This window comes from Elgaria multicarinata, chromosome 5 (genome assembly GCF_023053635.1).
Source record: "Elgaria multicarinata webbii isolate HBS135686 ecotype San Diego chromosome 5, rElgMul1.1.pri, whole genome shotgun sequence".
Taxonomy (NCBI): Eukaryota; Metazoa; Chordata; class Lepidosauria; order Squamata; family Anguidae; genus Elgaria; species Elgaria multicarinata.
Window position 1 is genome coordinate 69,131,235 of NC_086175.1, and position 12,138 is coordinate 69,143,372.

At 41.8% G+C, this 12,138-nt stretch overlaps 1 protein-coding gene across 1 annotated transcript in view; it reads right to left on the minus strand.

Annotated features, from left to right (window-relative positions):
• Nucleotides 1-12,138, minus strand: part of PDXK (pyridoxal kinase) — a 65,517-nt gene that overhangs the window by 25,614 nt on the left and 27,765 nt on the right. The window contains exon 3 of the mRNA XM_063126572.1: nucleotides 6,054-6,158. Within this exon, the coding sequence (XP_062982642.1) occupies nucleotides 6,054-6,158 (105 nt within the window). The remainder of the gene's footprint in view (nucleotides 1-6,053; nucleotides 6,159-12,138) is intronic.

Below are 12,138 nucleotides of genomic sequence, written 5' to 3' on the forward strand. Positions count from 1 at the left end.
TTGAAAAGTTATCTGCATGGACATTTGAAAGAACTATCTTTCACAGGCCTATCTTTTCACAAGTCCAGAGGAATAAAACAAAACTCATACACAACTCCCCCAAAGCAAGTTCCCAAGCAGCCTCCTCTGGTGGTAACCCAACCTAAACCTCTGCCCCCAAAATGCATGATTAGATTTTAGTCAATTCACACATGCAGATTGGCTATAGCATTTTGACTTCCTTTGCATTGTGTGAATCAGCAATCACAAAGTCCCACAGACAGCATTTTCATCTTTATTGTATTTTTTAGCTTGGCCAGTCCAAGTATGGAAGACAGAAGATGGAAATGGTGCTATTTACCAATGCTAGGGACCCCCTGCCCTCGTAGAAAAATAGCGTGGGGTGAAATTGAGCCCTCCCAACTACTCACCCCCCACCCCCAACTAAATCATAGTGGGTCCAAGGAAGTATGGAAGACTTCCCATCAACACTGGGGAATTTCTTCCCATATGGCAGCAACTGGGAGGGAGATTCACTGTCCTTTTACAGCCACTCAGATCAGGTGGAGCACCACCTGACTCCAGCAGAAGTACAGCAGCTCAACATTATCTCTGAGGAATACAACAGAGGATAGGTTAGGACTGGCAAGAGGAAGCACAATCTAACTATCCATATGGGGCTTACTGTGAGGCAAAGTGAACACTAATTCACAAAGCCAGAAATGTGCACAATAAAGTAAGCATGAGCTGAATAAGTGGTTTGTCTCATTCCCACCTTGCTCTTCAACACTGTTGATTTTAGTAGGTAATTCAGATGAATTAAGGGCAAACTTTGCCCTGGATCAAACTACCTATATAAGAGTAACCCTTGTAAAGTTTTCTGGTCTCTTGTCAGTGCCTTTGAAATCCACGACACCCTTATACATTTTTTTCCTTGCAGTTATTCATTGATTTAGAGAGATTACTGCAGTGAATAATTTACATGTCTAGTGATCATTCTTCAGAAGGGCAGGATGGAGAGAAAAAGGACAAGTACACTTTGCAAGGGCCCAGAGGTCTAGGGGGGCCTGCCCTGGCTGCAAGTCATATTAGCATGAGGAAAAAATTGAGGCTGACTTGAAATTCAAGCTTGAGGATGTTTACAAAAATGCATTTTCCTATGGTTAAATGCACCTTCACCCCCAATCTCTCCTCTAGAAGAGAGGGTGTGTGGGGAGGAGAGAACACCTACACAGAAAACTCTAGGGCTGGGTACTTTGAGAAACAGAGAAAAATATGTGTCATGACATGGTCCCTTAGGGTCTCAGAGTCCCCTAGTTCCCTGAGGAATTTCCTATACACAGAGAGGAGGAGCCAATGGCATGACAGTTGATTGGCAGCAGGACAGACAGACAGACAAGCACCATAATAATTGGTGCAGTGAGACTAATATTGATAACAGGATTTATAGGCCTCAGAACATATGGGGGGGAGTCAGGCCTCCAGAGTGCATAGAAGAACTGGCACTAGATCCAGGGAGAGGCAATACTGTCTAAAGGGAATTTGTCACTTGTGCATAATATAGAGGTTTTTGAGGGCCCTTGGGCAAGACATCCTCATTGCCGTCCCCTCACTTAGAGAGTCTACTTTCTCACCACCACTGTCCCTAGCTGCTATTCCTCCTCTTTCTCATCATTTCCACCGCATGCTTGCTTGACAGGCCAAAACCAGTGAGCAAGTAGGCAGTGGCATCTCTTGTGTCTTCTTCTCACCACCACTGTCCATGCTGGAGTGAGAGGCAGATGAACAAGCAGGTTGGAATGGTAAAGAGGAGGAGTAGGGGGCTGGAATCAAAGAGAACAGAGTTACACAAGCAGTGTGGTTGTATTCAAAGGCAGAGTAGGGTTGATGAAAAACACTAATCATTTTAGATCATTTTTCCAAAATTAATTTACAAATATATTTTTAAAGGACTTACAGTAGAAACATCAACATGTTTTATGCTGCCAGTTGCCTTTAATAATATTGTTATGTGTTTGGGATCAGCCCAAAGGATTTTCTAGTGGACCCCTTACTGCTCATGCCTCTTATTTCAAAGAGATTCAGGATTCCTCCCAGCTTTGTAAAACTTGATCCTAAGATCAAGTTTTAAGCAGAACTAGGGTGTATTTGCCTTGAAGCAACACCTCTCAAAGACCTGATAATAGATAGCTGATGGCAGGAAACATTCTGTTGATGTGTTTTAATGGGAGCTGGGATGGAACAAGAAGAAATAGGTGAGGGTGAGCAAATGGCTCATTCTTTTGTCCTACTAGACCAAGGGGAAGGACTGAGTGAGGTCTGGGTGTATAGCAAAGAAGTCTGTGCTGGAACTTAATCTGAAAAGAAGACAGGGAGTTGGCTTGATCTCTGCAAGAAATCCTATGGCACTATGTATTAATGCTGAATTCCAATCTTATGCTCAGCATATATGTGTATGTGTGCATAAATAAAATTTATCTCATAGAAAGATCAACTGTCTCCAGTGACCTCCTTCTAAGGAAATTGAACCCTGAGCAAGTGCTGGAATCCCTGAAATGTCTTGCCGCTCGAATGTGGAGTGTACACATGTAACAATACTCTTTGGTAGAAACATTCTCTTATTTGGATTCAAGCCATGATTACTAATGTTCAATTAAAATAATAATAATTTGAAATGCAAAGCTGAAAACAGAGCTCAGTACCTGAGAAAATATTAAACTACTACCCTGCTTATCCATTTCTTTTGATGGCAAGGCTCAAGAAATTAAAAATTCCAAAGATGCTATGACGTTATGACTTTCTGATAGAGTTGTCATATTGGCAACTAGAGAACTTATTTTGCCTTTAAATTAGTTGAAGCAACCAGTGAGACCAGGCAGGGGTGGTTCTTAGCAGCCTGAGTGGAAGTACCAACAGGCATTAAGAGGCAGCATCTGAGTCAATGTCTGGGTTCGCACAACACAACAACCAACCATGAACAGCCAACCATGGTGGGTTGTTGTGTTGCCCAATCAAATGTGGTGCATTTTCTGCAGGGTGGCTTAATTTTTGCAAACAAGTCACCCTGAGAAGCCATGGCTTGTTGTAGGGTTGTTCATACCCATGGTGGGTTGTTGTGTCACCTGAACCTGGGAAAGTGATTTTATTGTGGGTTGTTGGATTGGCCTATGCTGCTCTTTGTGATCTCACCAGTGCTGCCACCAGCTGCCTTCGCTAGTAACTTCCTGTCCACCAACACTCAAACAGCACTTTGGAAAGATGGTCACTCATTTGCCCCCTTTTCTTCGGTGTCTCAAAATTGCATAGATGGGGTTGCAATTTTTAAATTACTATTATTATTGTCAGTCTTTGTCAAGTGTGTAAGAGCACACTTAAGTCTGTCTCATATGGGTAGTCTTGCCTAGTCAATTTCCTTATATGTTTTAGCTGTCAAAGGGAGCACCAAAGCGAAGTAGGTAACACAGAGGGAAATTGACCAGACGAGGCTGCATATAGGCTAACTGTGCAGAGTTACAAAGGACAGGGAGAGAAATAATAGCAAAGGAAAGGAGGCTCCCAGTCCTGCAATTCAGAAGAACAAAAAGTGGGGGTGGGTTGTTTTGTGAACAGAGTAAATGTACCAAAAGTGGGGGTGGGGGCACATACCATATCTCCTCCTTGGCAATGTAATCATCTCACTTTTAAGTGCTGAACTGACACGTCTTAGTGTCCTCCACCTTTTCAACACTTTCCTGAGTCTGCAGGTAGTCTAGAAATGGAAGTAATTACCTCCCCTGCATTTTTGCAGCACCTTTTCGGAGCAGTTACTGCTGCAGTTACTGCACTTCAGTGGATGTTAGCAAATCCCACTGACAATTTAGAAGAAAATACTGAGAAGGCATCTGCAAGGGGTGAAGTGAACTGTGGGGGTGGGGCACTGAGGTAGGCAGGTGTAAGTACTGCTGGTGTGGGCTCTGTCCAGCCACCCTCAAAGGGTTTTTCATTTGTTCTGTCCAGCCACCCTCAAAGGGTGTTTCTTTTTAATCTTTGAGGAACACTTGTGCATATTTAATAGCTGGGAAGTAAATGGTGGGCAACTTTGCATAAAATTAGAGGAAAGGCTGGGAAGTACATGGACGGGAAATTTGTGCACCTACAGCAAGTGTTCCAAAAAGGACCTGCAAAATGGAGGGGTTGCCAATATCTGCCCTTTCTGGACTTGCTGGAGGCTTGGGGAAGTGTTGATTAGTACCACTTCCTACTCCACCTCAACTGTTTTAAAGGCCAAAACATGTTATCTGGGTTGCCAATCTGACAACCCTAGTTTCTGACCCTGCTCTGATCCCTCCCCACTCACTCCCTTTGAAGAATGGGACAAAGCCCAGGTCATGAGTCACATTGCACTGCACAAGTACTAGTCACAAGAGATGATTTTGCCATTGAAAGAAGCCTTTCCCAAACATATATTTCACAGTTGTTATGAGCAGGACGTATGGGACTCACAGGATCATATTAACCTTTGTCCCTGTTTCTCCAGGTAGAAAGTAATATTAATCTATCATAATACTGTGTTTATCTGTATTTGGGATCTCCCTACACTACTATCCTACTATCCACTCCCCTTTGAGGGTCAAATGTTGCTTTCTAGTCTGTGAGAGCAGAGCGAAGGGAGCACAGGAGTATGAGACTCATTTTTCTCTGTTATGAGGTACAAAAATGAAACTCCCTCCAGAATCTTATATTAGCATAAGAACATAAGAAGGGCCATGCTGGATCAGACCAAGGGTCCGTCTAGTCCAGCACTCTGTTCACATAGTGGCCAACCAGCCATCTCCCAGCAATTCTATAACATCCTTAAAAACAATGTAACTGTATTCTAATTTTATATATATCACATCTAAATAAAACTCTGGGGGTGAGTGAATTGATGATAATGTAATATTATACTTATTTGCTAATTCTTAATAGTACTTTGCACCTAAGAGGGTTCATCTGGATATGGCTGTGCAAGTGCAATATTTCCCCCCAAAAATATTCTTGACCCACCCAAAGACTTATCCTAAGTACCCAGCACAGAGAATATAACTGTCTGTGGATGTTTGAATCCGATTCGCTTCAGTGGGTCAACTCCCTAAAAATCCAGCATCCTACAATTAAGCTGACCTGAACAACCCACAATACAGGAACAGAGCAATATTTTCAAATCAGCTTCAAATGGTATAGGCTTTATAGGAGCCTAGAGCCAAAAGAAACCTGATAACATTGAGAATAGTGCATGCAGAACATCTTTTAGCTGGCTAACTCTGGTAAGAGAAAGGAAAGCTGTCGCCATGCAAGCTTCAGTGAAGCTATTCTATCATTTTGCAAATGAACGTTTTCCTCAGGGAAAAAATTAGAAATATCTTCAAAACAAATGGAACCTGTTTATGCTGGAAATTCATTCCACTATATCAGTGCAATCTTATTCACTTTATTATTAAATATCTCCTTTTACTCCAAGAACTCCATGGAAACCAAAGAGAAAAATAATTTGTCAGCTGTGCAATACCCTTCATGGCAGAATAGCCTTTATGGGTTATAATTCCAGACCCGTATCATTAAATTTTCCCGTTATCTCTAGGTTTGAAAACACCTCCTTTCTCATGGAAGTTGCATAAATCAATATGGCAATCAATTTCATCCTGCAAGTTTTAGAACCAGTTTATACACAGCAGTAAGGAAATATACAAAATGAAATTAAAAACAGATGCACTGAATGCAATGAGGTGAGACCATGTTAATAATCTGCGAGACAGGAAATACTATTTTGTTGGACACAAAGCTTTATATCATAAACTTCCTGCTAAGGATTCTTTATAAATGCTTCTCAAAGGGTCAGTGCGGACATAATATCGGGTTATGTCTTAACCATGGTTAAAAGGTTGAGAGAAGACCATCTTTGCTCAAACTCTCCTCTGGAACTAATTCCTTCTTTTTGCTTTAATTACAGTTAAGCATTAACCTAGAACAAGGTTCCAGCAATTTTAGCCCAGCAAAGTATATTAGTTTTTTTAATTATCACAATCAAATTCTCACAGAGACAAAGAAGTACTTACCAGTAAGTACATAGTCATAATGGTTGACATTGTTCAATTTCAGTCCGTCATACAGTTCATGAAGTTCATCTGAATTTAACACCTGCCCCTTCCAATGATCATAACCTGAACAAAGAAGGAAACCAAAGGAAGTTTATGGCTTTATCTGACAATTGCATTCACAGGTTTCACTTAATGGTAACATTACATTAGTGAGAAAGGATCACCACACTACCTGACAAAACAAGTCAATGTTAGGTCCCCAATGACGCACAAGTAGGAGATGGTGAGATGGTTTGGGAACACATGTATGTAGTGTGCACACACACTTACTTTTGAGGTACATAATTAGAAACATATTTTAAGGAACAGAATGAGAAGTGTGGCACCTAGCAGGAATGGAATAATCTAGATCAGTTTTGAATCAGGTATCGCTCTCTTTGCTGAAAAGCCATTTTCCTATTACGAGCTGCAAGTGTGATGACTAAGGGGCTGTTCACACAACACACTAACACACACTCAGTGGGTTGAGTGTGGGTTGTTGTTAAACCATGGGTTAGCGTTTTGTCTAAACCCAGGACATTTTCTTCAGGGGGGTTTGTTAACTATTCTGAACAACCCAACAACAAAGCACGGGTTCCCTAGGTTACTAGTTTGAGAAAAATAAACCACACTGCATGGTTAACAAGCCATCTTGCAGAAAATGTCCTGGGTTCAGACAACACACTAACCCACGGTTCAATAAACAACCAACAATTCAACAAAATTCCACAGTCAATGTCTGGGTTCACATGTAACGTTAACCCACTGTGGGTCACGTTTGGGAGTGACCAACATGTGGTTAGTGTGTTGAGTGACGGGTGTTTTTCCTGCCCACGATTGGTAAAGTACCCCTCAGATACACGCTCTCTACAGTAGGGTAAGGGGCCTAGGGTGGCTTACGATGTCGTATAATGCATGAAATTGTGGCAACCATCAAGACGGACGCCTAGAGCATTCAGAACATCCAGTGACCCTCTAGCATTTATGGTCGCCATCACATAGCGAGGGCTGCAGTAGCTGTCGCAATGTCATTCCTGCTGTGGTGGCTGCTGGGATACATGGCTGCAGCAGTGGGAAGACGATGAAGGAACCATGGAACGGGGATGAATAAGGAAGCCACAGTCATGTGGGGGGACGTATGCACCATGGTTTCATTACCCCTCTCCGTGCTGAACAGGCCCAACTACTTAAGTGTGGTTTAGTGTATAATATGAACAACTCCTAAGGGTGTGTGAGCTGGGAAATCCCCTTTTCAAATCTTACTCACTCTCTCTCAGCCTCGAACCCCCTAATTTATAATATGGGTATAATAATACTGACCATTGTAAAGATTACTGAGACAATATATGTGACATATTTTGAACTTTCAAAAAAAGCAATATGTAACTGCTAATTATCGTACAACATGGACCAAAGACTAACTCTGAGTAGCCAACATCAACAAGGGGTCCACCACCACCCTTTCCTGACCATAGCTAATGAAGTTCAACATGAAGCTAATAACCTTTATCAGATTTGGGCAGGTCATAATTTGCTGGGTTAGAAATGTAAGATCATTAAAGGGGAGTGGAAAGGGCCTGTCTTTATCAAACTCATTCATACACAGTACAAATTGAGATGCACCAGAAAAGTCCCTGCTAGAGCAGCACCTAGTGCGCTACAAATATACCATCGCTGAGGGTATATTTGTAGCACACTAGACAAAGAGAAAGAGAGCACATGCTTGTGGAGAAGCAGCTCTCTGCCCCATTTAGCCAAGTCTTCTGTTGCTGGATGGGACACCAGCCAGGCCACACAGACATTACTATCACTGTTATAATAGGGATGCTAACAACACACAGAGACATGTATACACTTCCTTTTATAGTATGTGTATATAGGTCGGTTGAGTTAAGTGGTGTGTCCGATAGTGTGTCCCTCGGGAACTGGTCTGTGCATTTTCTCATTTAGGCTCAGCAAATCCTTGCTATTGTGCCTGTGTAGGGAATTATCGAAAGATGTAGCAGGTGGTGGCACGTAAATTTACAGCTTGAGAAAGAGATATCCGTGGGCTCCCAGCTGACATTACTCAGATTGCAGGCTGACGAATTACCTTAAACTTCCTCTGTAAAAGTGACTTAGTCCAGACCCTATCCTGAGGGATCCTCCATAGCCAGGACCAGATTGAGACATGCTGAAGCCCTAAGCCGTATCAAAATTCAGAGGCCCCATGCCATAAATATACAGAGAAAAAAGTATATTACATTATAATAAGAAAGGTAATGAAAGGGTAACAGCCAGCATTACGGGGTGCTTGTAGCAGTGTTAGATAGCCTGAAGATTTGTATAAAAGGATTAATAAAGTAAGTTGATTTGAACTTCTTTTAAACTAGCTCTACTTTGTGCTTATTACCTCCAGTACTAAGTGCTGCATTGCCACACTTTCTCTATGTAAGGCAACTCTGCTGTAAACCACACCAGGCTTTCCAACATATTTAAGCCAAAGCGATTTCAGTTTATTTATCTTACATCTTAGTTATCTCTAACATATTTAGCCCCCACCCCCAAGCCATGGCTTACTTGACTTGTTCCTAAATCCAGCACTGTCCATAGCCACAAAATGTCCTCATGCAGTATAAAATGGAACAAGGACTCCATCAAATTGACAACAGGTGAAGTAGTAAAGGAAAGCTTGCCATCTACCATAGACATACCATGCAGCCCTTGTTACTGCCTCAGATTGGTGGCTCACAGAAATGGCTAGGCTGGCAGCATTTAAACATTTACATTCCCCTCTCCCATCCCAGGGATGATGAGAGCTGGAAATACATGTGTGCATATGGATGCATATGCATTTCAAAAAATATTAATTAGCGTGGTCTGAAGATAGTAACTGAAGAGATGTAAGTCCTTCTAAGTCTTGTCGAGCATACCTAGGAGAGGACCGATATCAAATTCATAGTGACACAAGTTTAATGCCATGCCAGAATTATGAAGTTAGATGGTGCGTCAAAAATAATTACATGTAAAACAAGTGGGGCCTGCAATAAAATGTTGCAGTGTTCCCTGTTCAGCATTTCAGCCACTCCTATTTTATCAGCATTCCATGGCCTATCAGTATGCTGTGCTTTCATTGGGCTGTTTTTAGCATCCGCCCTTAGGGTTCCCACCCCCAGAAATTGTTTGTTCTTGCGCAAAGTATAGATTGCTCCAAGCCTGCTCATCTCCCCGCCCCTCTAGCGTGTGGATGGTGCTACTTTGGCTAAATAAGCAATGGCACTAACAGCCTGAACATCAGAAACAGAGGGATAATTCTCACCACACCTCCATCATATTAATCTAATTAGAACTGAAACTGCTGGATGTGGCCAGTCATGTAGGTGAATGAGTGAGGGTGCTAAAGCAAGATTAATCTATCATTTACAGTCCCTAGAAAATTATTTTTGCAGAGGAAATAAATCAGCATTAATAGTCCTGTCATTTATTTTGTGATAGCAGTTGGGGTCTTCCAAAGGTGGCATCAGAAAAAGACACATTTCACAAAAAATGAAAGAATAGAAGTCTTATCCAGCATGGAATCTATCAGCTGGTGAAATGATAATTATCCACATTAACTTTGGTTAGAGCAGGAAAAGCCAACTTGATGTCTTACAGATGTTTTGACTACAACTCCCATTAGCCCCAGTGGTCAGGGATGATTGCAGCTGTGGTCCAAAACATTGGAGGACACCAGCTAGCCTACATTTGCATTCGAGTGTTTATCCACCAGCTTCCTCTGCCCCTTCACATAAAGCTATTTGCATTTTGGCTTCTGACAGTACAAGAGTTCAAAGATGCATAGAAACCGTGCCAAGAACACTAAGGCATAAACATGGGGTGGGGGGTGGGGAACAGCCACAGAGCATTCAAGGACATAGTATCACATTGTGAATGACAGGGGGTATTGGGCAACCTGTAAGTGGGTCAGTACACTCAGCTTTTATCTTTGCAAACAAAGTTTCTAATGTCTGCTCTTTTTCCTCAGGAAAGAGAAATTTACCCTTTGCATTTCAAATTTCCCTTAATTCATTGTGTTTAGACAGTTTTGCTTAGTTAGCGGTCTTTTTCAACTTAGAGACAGTTCTGCAATAACGGTCCCTGAAGGCAGCTTTGCACATGCATTTAATTCCTTCGATTCCATGGTTTTCTTGATACATGATACTGACCAACAAACATTCACATATATACATATTCAAAATGAATACTTCTGGGGGAGAAAAATTGGATGTTCTACAGCCATAAATGTACGTGTGGAGTTCACCGCCAGGCACAGAGGGCTCATCTATACCAAGCAGGATATTCCACTATGAAAGCAGTACAAAAGGCAGGGGCCACACTACTGCTTTGTAGCGGTACTGAAGTGTTGGGGCCCATGACACATGCCATATATTGCTTTCATACCACTTTCATAATTTTATATTCTGCTTGGTGTAGATGGGTCCCAACAGTTGTCAGTATACTTCAGTACCACTATAAAGCAGTAGTGCGGCTCCTGCCTTTTATATATTGTACTTGTCTTTGGGTTTGTTTGTTTTATATATTTTATATGTCTCTACTACACATCTTCAATTGCTCCCAAGCATGCAGATACCTTCCTCTTTTTTCTTGTGGCTCTGTTTCAGCTCCAGTCCTGTTTACATTCAAACACTTGAATTCACTATTAGAAGAAGTTATGAGGTGGGAGAAGTACTCCAGCTCATCCAAATGTTTGCCTCAGAAACTTTACCATACTGCTTCTTCTGTTATCTAGTAGCGGTGCTAGCATATCAAAGATTCCTCCTTTTTGTTGGACCGGGCAACTTAGTACCCTTTAAAATGTTAGTATCTTTTCAGATATGCAAATAGACCCTTCTGGCTAAAATATGATTTCAGCTCATTTATGACTAATATATAGAGACATCTCCAAATACAGGAATACCTCTATTATACACCTCCTACTCATTTTATTTTAGGCTAAGAAAATAGGATGTTTTGTTAGCCTAAAATAAAACTGAACAGAAACTGAAAAGTATAGGAGTGGAGCTTGCTCCATTCTCTAATAGCTTTTATATTATAGCACCATCTATGTACATAATACTTCACAAAGAACAGGTATAGCAAATCCTTACCGCCATGGGGCTTATAATCTAAAATAGACACAGGGAAAGAACAGAGGAAGTGGAGCTATGGAGATATGCATAAGTTGGGGACAAATAAGTTATTATTTTAATTACACATATTTTGGTTTAGATACAGTAAGGTACAGGGACTAGGGCAGCCTTCACTAACTTGGTGCACTGAATCGGTTTTGGAATTAAACTACCATGAGCCCCAGCCAGCATGGCCAATGATCATGAATGCTGGAGGTTGTAGTCCAAAACAGCTGTAGGGCACGAGGTTAGGTGAGGCTGGCCTAGGAGTATAATCCCAAAGTTTTCCAGAAATTGTGTCTTTTTATTTATTTATTTATTTATTATATTTATACCCCGCTCCTCAACCAAAAAAGGCTCTCAGAGCGGCTTACACTTAGCAAAAAAGACAGTCCCTGCCCTCAGGCTTACAGTCTAATAAAGACATGACACACAAGGAACAGGAGTTCAGGAGGGAGGGGGGGGAGGAGAGAGAGAGAGAGAGTCCAACAGGAGCAGGCCGTGATGTTTCTTCTGCCTGCTCCTGTCCCCTTGTTCTTTCTTCTTCCCCACAGGGCCAAGATGACAGTTTTGATGGAGGCATTCCAGGAGACAGCAAGGGGAAGTGCATATAAGTTTTTTTCTTAGTGGTAGTCATTACTTGAGGAAACTCCAACTCAGCATCAGCACACATCAGTACATGGAGATCACCCACATTCCCTGCACTCTCATGGTCATTTTCTTCTGTTTCCACTCTTTCCCAACTGATAACGATACTATGTCTCTCCAGCAGAGTTTCATCTGTGAGTGAACCATCTTACAACTAAGGAAGCCTTCCCCAAATAGCCACCATCCAGATGTGCTACATCACAGCTCTTATAATCCCCAGCCAGTATGGCTAGCACATCTGAAGGGTGCCAGGTTGGGGAATGCTGAAG